Source organism: Salvelinus fontinalis, chromosome 5 (assembly GCF_029448725.1).
Source record: "Salvelinus fontinalis isolate EN_2023a chromosome 5, ASM2944872v1, whole genome shotgun sequence".
Lineage (NCBI taxonomy): Eukaryota > Metazoa > Chordata > Actinopteri > Salmoniformes > Salmonidae > Salvelinus > Salvelinus fontinalis.
In genome coordinates this window covers 3,612,456-3,630,636 of record NC_074669.1, presented here as the reverse complement: position 1 = coordinate 3,630,636, position 18,181 = coordinate 3,612,456, and the positions used below count along the sequence as shown (strand labels likewise).

The window sequence follows — 18,181 nt, the reverse complement described above, 5'->3', positions numbered from 1 at the left end:
TCTTCCTAGGTTTTTGCTTTTCTAGGGAGTTTTTCCTAGCCACCGTGCTTCTACACATTGCTTGCTGTTTAGGGTTTTAGGCTGGGTTTCTGTACAGCACTTTGAGATATCAGCTGATGTAAGAAGGGCTATATAAATACATTTGATTTGGAAAGGTCTTACTTAATCAGAAAGCCTCACAGCTATTATTGCTGCCAAAGGTTCTTCTACAAAAAGTATTGACTCAGGGATGTGAATACTTAAGTAAATGAGATATTTCTGTATTTTACTTTTCAATAGATTTGCTAAAATGTCTAAAAAACATGTTTTAGCTTTTTCATTATGGGGTGTTGTGTGTCGATGGGTGAGAATATTAATATATATTTTTTATATATATATATTTTTGGGGAATTCAGGTTATAACACAACAAAATGTGGACTATGTGCTAGGGGTTATATGAATACTTTCTGAAGGCACTGTATAAAACTTTGTCAGAGAGGATTAGAGTATTGCTCTGTCTAAATTCACTCCCTCAACCATAACCTCATCGGTCCAAAATCTATTCAAAATCGAGCATGTACTCAGAAAGATTGGATACTCAGATGTGTGTTGTTATTGTACCCCCAAAATCTTTAACAATAGGGACATGGATATTTGATCCACTACATTAAACAATTGCGCGTGTTGGTATATGTAAGGACACGTTATAATCTACAAAATATCATTTTTATTCACAAAATTCAAGATGCAGTCAATTTATCACATTCAAAATGTACACAGGCAATGTATATAAAACACACAAAAACTAAATATTATTGTCAAGTTATTCAAATAATATATTTGAAAATAGCTGCCATTCAGTATCTGTAACACACTGGTATCAGTGAACATTTTAGTAAGGGGTTTCTTCTCAAAGCATCAGTTCAGACATCCAGGCACCAAGCACACAAAATACCCCTCCGCATTACTCTGTTGAGAAAAGATATATACAATTCAAAAGGTGAAGAAATGTATTATTCCAAAGCAGATTGTGAATGTTCAATCTATGATGAGGAATGTAAAGCATTTATAACTGCTACCCTGGTGTAGATACCACCATGAGAAATTGCTATCATTTATGACATCATATCTGTCATACAGTTAGAATTCTGGGTACGATTAGTCCGTTCGCAACTTGGCACGCTGCAGCTCACCTGTAGGTTGTGGTGGCAGATGGGGTGGTGGTGGTGGTGGTGACGGTGGGGCTCGGCCAGGTGGTTGTGAACACACCTCCCAAAGCGTTGCAGGCAGGTGGGGTCTGAGGGGGCACAGGTCTGTGGGCAGGAGGCTGAGGATGGGGGTCTCAAGACAAGACAGCTGGAGCATGACGTGTGCTGGCAGGTACCATGACACTCTTGCTTCTCCAGGGACACTGACCTGCCGCAGGGAGAGAGAGTAATTCATAGAGCTTTTAAAGTACATGAAAAGGGTAGAACATGGGAGGCAAGTGTTGAGAACTGAGTGGTAGAGATGGGGGATCAATTCCGTTCCAATTCTGACAGATTTTCAATAGAATTGACCCTAACTTTTGAGAGAATTATTCTGTTTCCAGGCCAGGAAAACAGGTAGAAACTCTGAGGGGAGGGAGAGAGGGAATGGACTGCGGGTTTGGACTGAGATGTCCCGGTCCAGATATATTCACCCACCTGGCAGAGCACACCTCATTAGGATTGGCCTGACAGTACTCCCAGGTGCATTCTGGGCGACAGGACTCCACATCCAGGGTCTCCAGCACTGCCAGAAAAAAACTGCTTATGAGACAAAGGACGGTAAACGACCTAAACCATATAACCTAAACCATATAAGCTAAACCATACATTACTATTCATGTCATATAACCTAAACCATACATTACTATTCATGTCATATAACCTAAACCATACATTACTATTCATGTCATATAACCTAAACCATACATTACTATTCATGTCATATAACCTAAACCATATAACCTAAACCATACATTACTATTCATGTCATATAACCTAAACCATATAACCTAAACCATACATTACTATTCATGTCATACAACTTAAACCATACATTACTATTCATGTCATATAACCTAAACCATATAACCTAAACCATACATTACTATGCATGTAAAACTTGTAAAACTACTACTAGTAATAGTGTATAAAACAATGAAGGGGACCACTATGAGCATCCATCCTTTATAGAGCTATCTGTAGTGGTTAGACTTTGCTATCTCTCTGTGATGTCAGATATATTAAATAGAAGAATCTACAACAATTGAATCCTTAACTATACAGACGATAGTAACAGGTAGGACCATTAATTTCCCCATACGTCTAGATAACAGGTGTAATTATGTGTTAACTGTTAACAGGAGAAAGTTATTTTATTCAAAGGATTCCTTCACCGACACAATCGCATTTCACAGCTCGTAAATAAGAAGAGCCTCACCGGTGCCAATTTCTGGTGCGTACGTCTCCTCCACAGCTCAATTGATTACATCTCAGGTATGGAATGTACGTCGTATCATTTAAAGATTCATTTACACGTCAGGGACCATGGACGTGCAGCAGACCGTGATTCAGAAGCACAGTTTCAGCGCTTCTCATTCAAAACCAATGAGATTTTATCATGCATCATATACAGTAAAGCAGGGGTGCAACTTTGGTTTTAGAAGTGGGGGGGACACGTAAATATATATAATTATTCGGAGGCGTCCCCATGGTCCTAAAGCACACCGTTGCCTCGTTTTGTATCATATTCCAATTATAAAACTGGGGGGGGGACAAACATCTAATTTCAGAATGTGTGTGTGTGTGTGTGGGGGGGGGGGGGGGGCATGTCCCCCACTGTCCCCGTCCCCAGTGAAAGTTGCGCCCCTGTAGTAAAGTATTAGAATGTCTGCTGTGACACAGTTCTAGCATCAAGGTCCAGGCATATTCTCCTCCTTGAATTCACTACAGTGCACTCTGCTTACAGTGAACGTGGTTTTAGTCATTGACCGTTTATAGTGATCAAATTGTCCTGCACAGATGTGATCACCATAAGAGAAGTGCATTGAATAACATGGCGGTGGGGAATGTTGTCCGTCAGTGTATCCTACCTGCTTTACAGATACCTTTACGTTCCCCTGCGTCTGGTTTTCCCTCAGCTTCCGAGACAGAGTCCTGGTAGACACACACCAGCCCCTCGTCACACTTTCCCAGGTAGTCCCAAGTCCCACCACAGCTCTCCCCAGCCGTCCTGGCACAGGCTGGGCAGCAGCCGCAGACCCCTGTGGTCAGGCCACCTTTACACTGGAGCTTCAGGGCCCGGCGGTGGGTGCAATGGATCCTCTCACAGGGCGGACAGTGGAGGGCCTGGAGGGTCTGGGACTGGGCCTCGGATCGGTGTGAGGTCTCTGACCCTGACACCCCCAGTGATGCTGCTACTGCTACTACCAACAGCCACATCTGTGTATGACAATGACTGTTGATCATTCTGGCGGTGTCGCGTATGAGGTGAGAGGACTTGGTGAGGATCTTTTATGCGGTCGTCGTTGGCAACACCTAGGCATTTTACAAGGCACCACCTCTCCACCCCCAGTGGCAGCCAATGGATGGAGGGGGGGGGGGGGGGGGGGTATTACAGTAAGGTTGCTGTGTGTGTAGTGAAGGTATGTGTATAGTGTGTGTGTGTAGTGTGTGTTATCCATCAACCCCCTTATCTTTACCATCTCCTTTGTTGTTGTTTGTTCATTCCAAATAAATCTTTCTTTCGCAGGGATTTTTGTAGTAGATTAGCTTGATCCAGGTCTGCTGTACAAGACTCTTACAAAGACCCTTTGTAATACGAGTCACATGACGACAACCAAATGGGGCAATTCAGTGGGATCAGATAGTCACCTTCTTACAAGGCCAAAAGGACAAGATTAGGACATTGGCAGGATATCTGAACAACCCTCTGGGCTATCTAGAAGTCTGGAGGCCCGTAATAAAAGTCTAGTGAGTCGTGTGCCTTAAAACAAATATGTACACGACGTCTCTGAGGCCAGACCCTTGACCTGACCCTTGACCTGACATCAATCAACTGCCGCTCTGCTGCAAGAATTATGAAATATCACAGCCGAGAACTATTATGGCAGAGAAAAGTTAAAAGTTAAAGTCTGATGGAGATGAAGTCCCTCACGTCAATGGAATTAAACGGTTTATTAACGTAATGTAGTTAGTAACTCGTTCGCCAGACTCTTCCCGTTACGCTCTGTGCACAATTAGCATATCAACCCACAAAATAACATTACAATTCCTCATACTTGAGGAATAATTGTAACAATTCATTTCTTAAATTGGGTGCATGAAGAAAAAACCCTTCAGTCTAATACAATGCTCCTATGTCCAATGCCAATCCAGAAAATAATGAATATTACACTACAAATCAAATCAAAGTTTATTTGTCACGTGCGCCGAATACAACAGGTGTAGTAGACCTTACAGTGAAATGCTTACTTACAGGCTCTAACCAATAGTGCAAAAAAGGTATTAGGTGAACAATAGGTAGGTAAAGAAATAAAACAGTAAAAAGACAGGCTACCATGGGTCAAAAGAGTATTTAGTCAGCCACCAATTGTGCAAGTTCTCCCACTTAAAAAGATGAGAGAGGCCTGTAATTTTCATCATAGGTACACTTCAACTATGACAGACAAAATGAGAAAAAAAATCCTGAAAATCACATTGTAGGATTTTTAATGAATTTATTTGCAAATTATGGTGGAAAATAAGTATTTGGTCAATAACAAAAGTTTATCTCAATACTTTGTTATATACACTTTGTTGGCAATGACAGAGGTCAAACGTTTTCGGTAAGTCTTCACAAGGTTTTCACACACTGTTGCTGGTATTTTGGCCCATTCCTCCATGCAGATCTCCTCTAGAGCAGTGATGTTTTGGGGCTGTTGCTGGGCAACACGGACTTTCAACTCCCTCCAAAGATTTTCTATGGGGTTGAGATCTGGAGACTGCCTAGGCCACTCTAGGACCTTGAAATGCTTCTTACGAAGCCACTCCTTCGTTGCCCGGGCGGTGTGTTTGGGATCATTGTCATGCTGAAAGACCCAGCCACGTTTCATCTTCAATGCCCTTGCTGATGGTAGGCTTTGTTACTTTGGTCCCAGCTCTCTGCAGGTCATTCACTAGGTCCCCCCGTGTGGTTCTGGGATTTTTGCTCACCGTTCTTGTGATCATTTTGACCCCACGGGGTGAGATCTTGCGTGGAGCCCCAGATCAAGGGAGATTATCAGTGGTCTTGTATGTCTTCCGTTTCCTAATAATTGCTCCCACAGTTGATTTCTTCAAACCAAGCTGCTTACCTATTGCAGATTCAGTCTTCCCAGCCTGGTGCAGGTCTACAATTTTGTTTCTGGTGTCCTTTGACAGCTCTTTGGTCTGTCAAAAGACAGACTGTTTGAGGTTGTGGACAGGTGCCTTTTATACTGATAACAAGTTCAAACAGGTGCCATTAATACAGGTAACGAGTGGAGGACAGAGGAGCCTCTTAAAGAAGAAGTTACAGGTCTGTGAGAGCCAGAAATCTTGCTTGTTTGTAGGTGACCAAATACTTATTTTCCACCATAATTTGCAAATAAATTAATTAAAAATCCTACAATGTGATGTTCTGGATTTTTTTTCTAATTTTGTCTGTCATAGTTGAAGTGTACCTATGATGAAAATTACAGGCCTCTCTCATCTTTTTAAGTGGGAGAACTTGCACAATTGGTGGCTGACTAAATACTCTTTTGCCCACTGTAGATACTTTTGTACCCGTTTCCTCCAGCATCTTCACAAGGTCCTTTGCTGTTGTTCTGGGATTGATTTTCACTTTTCACACCAAAGTACGTTCATCTCTAGGGAGACAGAACACGTCTAATTCCTGAGCGGTATGCCGGCTGCGTGGTCCCATGGTGTTTATACTTGCATACTATTGTTTGTACATATGAACGTGGTACCTTCAGGGGTTTGGAAATTGCTCCCAAGGATGAACCAGACCTGTGGCGGTCTACAATTCTTTCTTGGCTGATTTCTTTTGATTTTCCCATGATGTCAAGCAAAGAGGCAATGAGTTTTAAGGTAGGCTTTGAAATACATCCACAGGTACACCTCCAATTAACTCAAATGATGTCAATTAGTCTATCAGAAGCTTCTAAAGCCATGACATAATTTTCTGGAATTTTCCAAGCTGTTTAAAGACAGTCAACTTAGTGTATGTAAACTTCTGAGCCACTGGAATTGTGATACAGTGAATTATATGTGAAATAATCTGTCTGTAACAATTGTTGGAAAAATGACTTGTGTTATGCACAATGTAGATGTCCTAACCGACTTGCCAAAACTATAGTTTGTTAACAAGAAATTTGTGGAGTTGTTGAAAAATGAGTTTTAATGACTCCAACCTAAGTGTATGTAAATTTCCAACTTCAAGTTTATGTAAATCTGATATCAGTTTTTTTATTAGTGACACATTAGCAGAAATGTTAACCTGTTTTTGCTTTGTTATTAGGGGGTATTGTGTGTAGATTGAGGAGAGAAAAAAACGATTTAATCCATTTTAGAATCAGGCTGTAAGGTAACAACGTAACAAAATGTGGAGAAAGTCAAGGGGTCTGAATACTTTCCGAAAGGCACTTTAAGTACGCAAACATATTCCTGAGTGTGTACACAACATTTTCATAGCAATGTGGCTTTTCTCAAGTGATTTTATGCTCCAGGTCTTATTTGGACATTTTCTCCTGCAAATACTATTGTTGCGTTTACACAGGCAGCCCAATTCTGATACGTTTCCCCACCAAATTGGTGTTTTGACCAATCACATCAGATATTTTCACATCCGATCTTTTCTGATTGCTCAAAAGACCAATTAGTTAAAACAAATATCAGAATTGGGCTGACAGTGTAAACGCAGCCTATGTGATCTCTACTCAAGGATAAATATAGTGGAATATGGGATAAGCAAACTGACATTTGGAGACCTACATTCTTCACAATAAAAAAAATGTAGTTCATATTTTGGAATGCCGGTAGCCAGTAAAATACATATAATATTGAATGATACTGGAGACAAATATAGTCAATCTCATTTGCATAGAACACCACATTTATTTTCCTTCTACTTTCAGTCGTCAAACAGTAACAATTCATTTTCCTGACACATTTTATTTTTAAAGATAAAATTGAAATCATTGTAGATTTGGAAAAAACGAGTTATGCTGGTAAAACATTTCAGAACATTCTTACAGCGAAGGGAACTCAAGGATCAGTTTTGTTGTCTTATTGGTCAGTCAGTTTCGAGGAATCGTCGAAGGAATCCTAACGAGGAGAAACAACCCTCTTGAGATCAGATGTTCATGTTCTTCGTCAAACACGCTCAACACTTCTTTCAGAATCTTCTTTGTGTGCAGCGGGCGACACAAGGGTGGTTTTCGTTGGATGGCTTTGAGCAGTAGAATAAGTCATAGGTCAGGGGTCATTGAGAGGGAATGGGAAGGACAGTGGATGTCCCCTATATAAAGGGCACTACTTTGAACAGGTTGCCGTTTGAGACTCAGCAGTCGGTTGGTATCACGTCACATGAAGTCCTCGTAGTCTTGTGCGTAACCTCCATCGAACTCGCCGTAGTCCGCTAGGTCATCCTTCATCTTGGCCTTCATCCCTCCGGCAGCAACCACGCCTTTCTTTTTCTTCTTTCCTTTATTCAGCTGCTGTTGGAAACAAACAGGGGATGATTAGCATTGACGTATATATATCACAGGAATACACATTTAATTAGGGCCGTGTTCATTAGGGCAAGCAACAGAAAACGTTAAAAAACATTTTGCAATGGGGGAAAAAAAACGAAATATGAGTAGTAGCCCTTTCACTGTTCCAGTCCGTTTTCTTCTGTTTGATGCCTAATGAACAGGACCCGGATAAGACTGATTACAAGCCAACGTAAACCATGTATACTGGAGATAAAAGTCTACTTTTCTGTCATTTGAAAAAGACCACTTACCTTTTCCTGTTTCTGTTTCTCACTTAGTAATACTGTGAGGGAGTTGCTGACCTTTTTTAAGTCTTCTACCTCCACTGTAACATAAGAGGTGCACAGTTTAAAAACAAACAAATAATTCATATAATATAGTACCACTGACAGTTGATATGATTGACTAAATAACATTGGTTCATTTCTAAATGTATATTATTAAAATGGATTATTAAATGAATACTCACATGAGAGACAGAGGTCTCGAAACAAGGACTCTAGGAACCCGGAATAGTGTATGGAACTCTCAAAAGGTGTTATCTTGTCTTTTAGCAACTTTTCAAAATCTGTAAAGTCATCTTTAGAAGAGGGGCTTACAGCGTCAATTCCTTTTACATTGTCGACGACATCTGATTTGGGAAGAAAAAAAATTATATATATTTCAGCACTATGATATTAAAACTTTCCACTGACAACTTGTGTTGACAATGTCAAAAAACGCTTTACACTTCTAGCAAAATGGCTGGTTTTAATCACAGATTCTCTGTAAAGCTTTTTATGGATCTGGAATGTGTAGCCTGTCAACTTTAAAATGTTTATCATGCATCAGCATCTCTTCAGAAAGTATTCACACCCCTGGACTTTTTCCATATTTTGTTGTGTTGCAGCATGAATTTAAAACAGATACATCAATGTCAAAGTGAAATTATGTATTTCAAAATGTTTACAAATATTTATTACACTTCGGATGGTTTATCAATACACCCAGTCACTACAAATATACAGGTATCCTTCCTAACTCAGTTGCCAGAGAGGAAGGAAACTGCTCAGGGATTTCAACATGAGGCAAATGGTGACTTTAAAACAGTTAGAGTTTAATGGCTGTGATAGGAGAAAACTGAGGATGGATCAACAACATTGTAGTTACTCCACAACACTAACCTAATTGACAGAGTGAAAAGAAGGAAGCCTGTACAGAATAAAAAATATTCCAAAACATGTATCCTGTTTGCAACAAGGCACTAAAGTAATAGTGCAAAAAAATTGTTAAAGCAATGAACTTTTTGTCCCGAACACAGTCTTACGTTTGGGGCAAGTCCAATACAACACAATGCTTTATAAAAAAGAATGGCGCTAAGCACAGGCAAAATCCTAGAGGAAAACAAGGTTCAATCTGCTTTCCACCAGACACTAGGCAGGTTTCCGGGCAATTCAACAAAAGCAATGGTGCAAAAAATATTTGGGAGGTGTAACGGAAATTAGAGTTTTTATTTTACCTTTATTTAACTAGGCAAGTCAGTTAAGAACAAATTCTTATTTTCAATGACGGCCTACTGGGGAACAGTGGGTTAACTGCCTTGTTCAGGGGCAGAACGACAGATTTTTTACCTTGTCAGCTCGGGGATTCAATCTTGAGATAGGAGAACCTTCCAGAAGGACAACCATCTCTGCAGTACTCCACCAATCAGGCCTTTATGGTAGACTGGCCAAACGGAAGCCACTCCTCAGTAAAAGGCACATAACAGCCCGCTTGGAGTTTGCCAAAAGGCACCTAAAGGACTCCCAGACCATGAGAAACAAGATTCTCTGGTCTGATGAAACCAAGATTGAGCTCTTTGGCCTGAATGCAAAGCATCACATCTGGAGGAAACCTGGCACCATCCCTACGGTGAAGCATGGTGGTGGCAGCATCATGCTGTGGGGATGTTTTTCCAGCAGCAGGGACTGGGAGACTAGTCAGGATCAAGGGAAAGATGAATGCCGCAAAGTACAGAGAGATCCTTGATGAAAACCTGCTCCAGAGCGCTCAGGACCTCAGACTGGGGCGGCGAAAGTTCACCTTCCAACAGGACAACGACCCTAAGCACACTGTATATACGGATGTATGCATCAGCAAATTGAACCATGCACTTATTTGCTTACTGACAGTATTATGACATATGATAAACAGACAAACAGGTTTTTATATAAAACAGACAAGGCCAAACTTTTCCTTTGCCTGTAATACTGGGACCAGTGTCCCAAAGTCATCTTGAGGCTAAATTCATCATTGGAACTATAGTTCAAATCATGAACTTAACCTTAAGATGCTTTTGGGAAACCGGGCCCTGATCTCTTACCAAAAGCATCCTGAGCCAGTAGAAGACCAGTCTCTTCCTGTAGTTTCTCTGCTAGCTCCTCCTCTGGTTTTAGTTCCGTTTCCTCTTCCTGTAGTTTCTCTGCTAGCTCCTCCTCTGGTGTGAGTTCTGTCTCATTAGATTCCTCTAACTACCAAGCAATAAATTAGAAATAGTATACTTTCAGATCCAGCAGACAATGACTTGTCAGTCATGGACACTTTAGGCTATAGACTGAGTGTACAAAACATTAAGGACACCTTAATACTGAGTTGCGCACGTCCCTTGTGTGGTGGACGATTTTTGATACACACGGGAAACTATTGAGCATGAAACAACCAGCAGCGTTGCAGTTCTTGACACAAACCGGTAGTCCTGGCACCTACTACCATACCATGTTCAAAGGCACTTAAATATTTTGTCTTGCCCATTCACCCTCTGAATGGCACACAATACATGGGTCAATTGTCAAGGCATAAAAATCCTTCTTTAACCTGTGACATCAATAAGGGATCATAGCTTTCACCTGGATTCACCTGGTCAGTCTATGTCATGGAAAGAGCAGGTGTCCTTAATGTTTTATATACTCAGTGTATATACACACACACATTGTGAAACCCTTTGGGACAATTTGAGATTTAATCTGGGTCTGGAAAAAACTATTTTTTACAGTCTCTGGGAATACCGGATGTACAGTGTAATGATTTGTACCCAATCCAAATGATAAAGACAATTAAAATCATCAAGGCATCCCAAATGTACTAATATTTATGGAAGCAAAGGTCAAGTTCCTGCTGAATTTTGAGAAGCAACCCAGCAGTCGCAGTTGCTGGATTGGTTACCGTGGCTACTATCATGTACTCCATAGCAACAACAAGCAGAAATCCCAGTATGCAAGGCACTTACCCTCTTTCTCAACTCTTCTTGTTTTTTTCTTTGTAAACTTTCCCTTTCTTTGATTTTTTCAGCTAATTTCTTCTTTTCTGAAAGTTTTGTCTCAGCTACAAAAGAAAAGAAAACGGAAAACAATATGATTTAATTTGAACTTGTATTAATATAATAGGAACTCACTGGTTCAAGTCATGTGGTTTAAATACCTGCTTTTTTCTCTTCTGCGTTCTTCAATTCCTCCTCTTCATCATCCCAGTTATCCTACAAAGAGAACACACGGTTATGGGACAAATGGATGTATGCTTCAGAATGTTACATCCAGTCATGTATCTAGCTTTTAGTTACAACCAAAGCCATCACTATTTACCTTATTCATTGTTCACCATTGGTTAGCACCAGCCTGATTAAATCAGGCTGTCATGCACAATTAATTGGTATATACAGTCTGAAACGAATGACTGCAAAATCATGTAAAATGTTCCTTACAGCAGAAATTTTGAATAAAATTACATTTGAACTTACTCTATCGGTTAGTCCTTCCGGATGGTCAATTTTAGACAGAATTTCCATAGGAAAGTATTGTTAAACCAACTTTTTAAAAGTGCTGAAATTCAAACAGAAAGTTAAATCCTCTGGCACAAACACCTGCTGACGTCAGTCTTGTGCACGTGCCTTCGGCCATGCGCAAACACACGTGTGTACGAGATGCATGCGGACTAAAACTGAAGTCAGTAGGTGTTGTCATGGTTTTGAGCATTGTGACAGTTGATAGAAAATGTCAATTTCAGTACTGATGCTCAAAGAAGTTTGGTAAACAAATACTTTTCTGTGGGATATTTTGTATAAAATTATAAACATTCTTGCTTGTAAATAACATTTACAGGATTTTGCAGTCATTCCTTTTAGGACGTATAGACCAATTCATTTTGTTATGTGATTAAATCAGACTGATATGCTAGCACCATTTGGGCTATCTACTGATGTTTACCGGTACAGTAAATCAAAATTCAAAAGGCACGCGCACATACGGGTTCCTTCTCTTTTTTCTTACCAGTACACTAATCTACCTACCTCATCCCCATATTTTAATTTACTTTTCTGCTCTTTTGCACACCAGTATTACTACTTGCACATCATCATCTGCTCAATTATCCCTCCAGTGTTAATCTGCTAAATTGTAATTACTCCGCTACTATTGGCCTATTTATTGCCATACCTCCTCATGCCATTTGCACAGACTGTATATAGACTTTCTTTTTTTTCTATTGTATTATTGACTGTATGGTTTGTTTATTCCATGTGTAACTGTGTTGTTGTTTGTGTCTCACTGCTTTGCTTTATCTTGGCCAGGTCGCAGTTGTAAATGAGAACTTGTTCTCACCTACCTGGTTAATGAATAAAAGGTGAAATAAAATACATTTAAAAAAACAAACGTGAACCTCAGTAACAGGCGTCACATACGGTGCTTATTCCTGGCAAGCCGAAGCTAACTAGCTAAATTACATAACTAGATAGCTTCTAAACTAGCAATAGAATGACAGACAGATGTAGCTAATCATTAGCAGGCCAATAGTGCATAGCTGTCGAGTAACGTGTAGCTACATAACGGTAGCCAACGGACTCATCAAGACCATCTAATCTACCTTGCTAGCTAACAGCTGTCATCCTAGGGTGGCTAGCTAGCTAACGCTGTCACAAGTAGAGCAACATCGTTAGCAAAGTCAGCGAGCTTGTCATGCCAAATAGAGTCCCCTCCCCCCCTCCTATTGGCACAGATAGAACAATGAGATATAGACACGGTTTTGTTGGGTTATTACTGCTGTGGGTTATTTACATGTGCTGCCCGTCTGTGGTATTCATTTATTATGGACGACAGGTCACACCAGTCATATATTATGGACGACGGGTCGAGGTCACACCAGTCATTTATTATGGACGACGGGTCACACCAGTCATTTATTATGGACGACGGGTCGCACCAGTCATTTATTAGTGGACGACGGGTCGAGGTCACACCAGTCATTTATTATGGACGACGGGTCGCACCAGTCATTTATTATGGACGACGGGTCGCACCAGTCATTTATTAGTGGACGACGGGTCGCACCAGTCATTTATTAGTGGACGACGGGTCGCACCAGTCATTTATTAGTGGACGACGGGTCGAGGTCACACCAGTCATTTATTATGGACGACGGGTCGAGGTCACACCAGTCATTTATTATGGACGACGGGTCGCACCAGTCATTTATTAGTGGACGACGGGTCACACCAGTCATTTATTATGGACGACGGGTCGCACCAGTCATTTATTAGTGGACGACGGGTCGAGGTCACACCAGTCATTTATTATGGACGACGGGTCGCACCAGTCATTTATTAGTGGACGACGGGTCGAGGTCACACCAGTCATTTATTATGGACGACGGGTCGCACCAGTCATTTATTAGTGGACGACGGGTCGCACCAGTCATTTATTATGGACGACGGGTCGCACCAGTCATTTATTATGGACGACGGGTCGCACCAGTCATTTATTATGGACGACGGGTCGCACCAGTCATTTATTATGGACGACGGGTCACACCAGTCATTTATTATGGACGACGGGTCACACCAGTCATTTATTATGGACGACGGGTCACACCAGTCATTTATTATGGACGACGGGTCACACCAGTCATTTATTATGGACGACGGGTCACACCAGTCATTTATTATGGACGACGGGTCACACCAGTCATTTATTATGGACGACGGGTCACACCAGTCATTTATTATGGACGACGGGTCACACCAGTCATTTATTATGGACGACGGGTCACACCAGTCATTTATTATGGACGACGGGTCACACCAGTCATTTATTATGGACGACGGGTCACACCAGTCATTTATTATGGACGACGGGTCACACCAGTCATTTATTATGGACGACGGGTCACACCAGTCATTTATTATGGACGACGGGTCACACCAGTCATTTATTATGGACGACGGGTCACACCAGTCATTTATTATGGACGACGGGTCACACCAGTCATTTATTATGGACGACGGGTCGAGGTCACACCAGTCATATATTAGTGGACGACGGGTCGAGGTCACACCAGTCATTTATTATGGACGACGGGTCGAGGTCACACCAGTCATTTATTATGGACGACGGGTCGAGGTCACACCAGTCATATATTATGGACGACGGGTCGAGGTCACACCAGTCATTTATTATGGACGACGGGTCGAGGTCACACCAGTCATTTATTAGTGGACGACGGGTCGAGGTCACACCAGTCATTTATTATGGACGACGGGTCGAGGTCACACCAGTCATTTATTAGTGGACGACGGGTCGAGGTCACACCAGTCATTTATTAGTGGACGACGGGTCGAGGTCACACCAGTCATTTATTATGGACGACGGGTCGAGGTCACACCAGTCATTTATTATGGACGACGGGTCGAGGTCACACCAGTCATTTATTATGGACGACGGGTCACACCAGTCATTTATTATGGACGACGGGTCACACCAGTCATTTATTATGGACGACGGGTCACACCAGTCATTTATTATGGACGACGGGTCACACCAGTCATTTATTATGGACGACGGGTCGAGGTCACACCAGTCATATATTAGTGGACGACGGGTCGAGGTCACACCAGTCATTTATTATGGACGACGGGTCGAGGTCACACCAGTCATTTATTATGGACGACGGGTCGAGGTCACACCAGTCATATATTATGGACGACGGGTCGAGGTCACACCAGTCATTTATTATGGACGACGGGTCGAGGTCACACCAGTCATTTATTAGTGGACGACGGGTCGAGGTCACACCAGTCATTTATTATGGACGACGGGTCGAGGTCACACCAGTCATTTATTAGTGGACGACGGGTCGAGGTCACACCAGTCATTTATTAGTGGACGACGGGTCGAGGTCACACCAGTCATTTATTATGGACGACGGGTCGAGGTCACACCAGTCATTTATTATGGACGACGGGTCGAGGTCACACCAGTCATTTATTATGGACGACGGGTCACACCAGTCATTTATTATGGACGACGGGTCACACCAGTCATTTATTATGGACGACGGGTCACACCAGTCATTTATTATGGACGACGGGTCACACCAGTCATTTATTATGGACGACGGGTCACACCAGTCATTTATTATGGACGACGGGTCGAGGTCACACCAGTCATATATTAGTGGACGACGGGTCGAGGTCACACCAGTCATTTATTATGGACGACGGGTCACACCAGTCATTTATTATTGGACGACGGGTCACACCAGTCATTTATTATGGACGACGGGTCACACCAGTCATTTATTATTGGACGACGGGTCACACCAGTCATTTATTATTGGACGACGGGTCACACCAGTCATTTATTATTGGACGACGGGTCACACCAGTCATTTATTATTGGACGACGGGTCACACCAGTCATTTATTATGGACGACGGGTCACACCAGTCATTTATTATTGGACGACGGGTCACACCAGTCATTTATTATGGACGACGGGTCACACCAGTCATTTATTATTGGACGACGGGTCACACCAGTCATTTATTATTGGACGACGGGTCACACCAGTCATTTATTATTGGACGACGGGTCACACCAGTCATTTATTATTGGACGACGGGTCACACCAGTCATTTATTATTGGACGACGGGTCACACCAGTCATTTATTATGGACGACGGGTCACACCAGTCATTTATTATTGGACGACGGGTCACACCAGTCATTTATTATTGGACGACGGGTCACACCAGTCATTTATTATTGGACGACGGGTCACACCAGTCATTTATTATTGGACGACGGGTCACACCAGTCATTTATTATTGGACGACGGGTCACACCAGTCATTTATTATTGGACGACGGGTCACACCAGTCATTTATTATTGGACGACGGGTCACACCAGTCATTTATTATTGGACGACGGGTCACACCAGTCATTTATTATTGGACGACGGGTCACACCAGTCATTTATTATTGGACGACGGGTCACACCAGTCATTTATTATTGGACGACGGGTCACACCAGTCATTTATTATTGGACGACGGGTCACACCAGTCATTTATTATTGGACGACGGGTCACACCAGTCATTTATTATGGACGACGGGTCACACCAGTCATTTATTATTGGACGACGGGTCACACCAGTCATTTATTATTGGACGACGGGTCACACCAGTCATTTATTATTGGACGACGGGTCACACCAGTCATTTATTATTGGACGACGGGTCACACCAGTCATTTATTATTGGACGACGGGTCACACCAGTCATTTATTATTGGACGACGGGTCACACCAGTCATTTATTATTGGACGACGGGTCACACCAGTCATTTATTATTGGACGACGGGTCACACCAGTCTGAGATACCTACCGTATCCCTTCCCCAGACCTGGATCCCCATGATGTCCTCCAAGATCCCACTTTTCATTACAATTACCTACAGCTACTGTTAATGTCGTTTAATGTAATCTGCTAAGGGAACTGTGCTCGACATATCACGCACTACATACACTAGCACTGTAAACACTCCAAGAGGGAAGAGAACAGCTGTGCCTGGACTACAATCTCCCTCTTCAAGTCCACCTCCTGAGACTGGCTGCCTGTCGAGGGAAAGTGACCCCCTGTAGCATCCACCTCTCCTCTATCCCACACACCAGAACTGAGATAAAACCCATGCCCTACTTCTGCCAAGACCACCCCCCCCCCCCCAATCATATTATGTACATGTCATTGATACTTGTTTTTTTTTCAACTAAATGGCATTGTATTGTTTATGTGTTGAAGTTAGCCTATACTCATATATTTCAGTCTATAGCTGTATAATGGTATTGTATTATTGTTCTTTGGTATTTCAAAAGTATGGTTTACTTGTAAATGTTGTTGAAATGTTAAGGTACCCAAAAGTAGTTCAAAGTAATGTTTTCATTAAATAAGCTTTGTTTACATAGTAGGGATGAAAATAAAGTCAGTTTGGCTGTAATGCTCTCCAAAATTCTACGCATTAGCTCAGGCCTGGGCAATTCCAGTCCTCGGGGCCTGATTGGCGTCACACTCCCCCCCCCAACCCAACCCCAACCCAGCCCTAGAAAACACACTTGATTTAAACTAATTGCATTTTTAACTAAAGATCATGATTAGTTGATTATCGGAGTTAGGTGTGTTAGCTGGGGCTGGGGAAAAATGGTGACACCAATCAGGCCCCCAAAGGACTGGAGTTGCCCAGGCCTGCATTCGCTCATCACGCCGTTGATATAGCAACGGAAGCGAATAGCTTCTCGAAGCTCATTGTGACGCAGAGGGACACTATTTGGCATGACAGGCCGAATGTTCTGGACACTTTTTCGAGTCTGTTCTACTCCTGACTTGTCATTTTAGGCTGTGGACCACTCGGCTAACTTTGGTTAGTTAGCTACTGTTAGCTAGTTAACACTGCTAACATCATATGTATGATCTAGTTAGGATGCGAAGAGGTGATTAGATGCTCTTGAAATCAACTACGGTGTATGTGGTTGTTAGCTAAACGTTAGCCTGCTATCGTTACCTTGATATCCTCATCCTCATCCTCGCCTTCCCATTTGTCTGCCACAACAGCCTTCTTGGCCCCGATTGCGGGCTCGTCCGGATCGAAAGTGTCAGCATCTAAGACAAAACAATACACATGTTACAAATGTCAACCATCATCTCTTGTATTTTTAATTGGCAATGTTTCGGTAAACTTGAAGAATGCTCCATTCCCACACAGGTGGATTGGATTCTTACCCCATGAATCTCCCTCCGCCATATTGCCTGTGTATCTGATCAGAACGAATTCCGTGGGTGTACAATCGGTAACTGGCTCTTTGGTTCCGAGAGAGAATGATGCACACGCCGATGTGCGCTGTCATGCTCCCAATATTATTCTCCAGTCATTGCTGCTCCAATTATTATTCTTCAGTCATTGCTTTCCCCTATTTAGTGGCAACATAGCATCATTCGTTCAAGCCAAAACATAATGTCAGTTATATAATTTCAGAATACCCATTAAAATAGTAATTTTTAGACCACTGAATATAGATGTCACCAATTAGCAGTGGTGTAAAGTACTTAAGTAAAAAATACTTTAAAGTAATACTTAAGTAG

The 18,181-nt window shown here is 42.1% G+C and overlaps 2 protein-coding genes across 2 annotated transcripts; both read right to left on the bottom strand.

The window, feature by feature from the left end:
• Positions 1-719: 719 nt before the first annotated feature.
• Positions 720-3,604, bottom strand: LOC129854920 (cysteine-rich motor neuron 1 protein-like). The gene is made up of 4 exons (XM_055922097.1): positions 3,099-3,604; positions 1,666-1,753; positions 1,174-1,396; positions 720-949 (listed from the first exon to the last, which is right to left on the bottom strand). Exons 1-4 carry the CDS (start codon positions 3,472-3,474, stop codon positions 899-901), a joined length of 738 nt encoding a protein of 245 aa, XP_055778072.1. The 5' UTR covers positions 3,475-3,604; the 3' UTR covers positions 720-898.
• Positions 3,605-7,099: 3,495 nt separating this feature from the next.
• Positions 7,100-17,929, bottom strand: LOC129854919 (eukaryotic translation initiation factor 3 subunit J-A-like). The gene is made up of 8 exons (XM_055922096.1): positions 17,822-17,929; positions 17,604-17,701; positions 11,199-11,253; positions 11,008-11,102; positions 10,105-10,252; positions 8,233-8,394; positions 8,015-8,088; positions 7,100-7,724 (listed from the first exon to the last, which is right to left on the bottom strand). The coding sequence occupies exons 1-8, from the start codon at positions 17,841-17,843 to the stop codon at positions 7,590-7,592; spliced, it is 789 nt and encodes a 262-aa protein (XP_055778071.1). The 5' UTR covers positions 17,844-17,929; the 3' UTR covers positions 7,100-7,589.
• Positions 17,930-18,181: the final 252 nt, after the last annotated feature.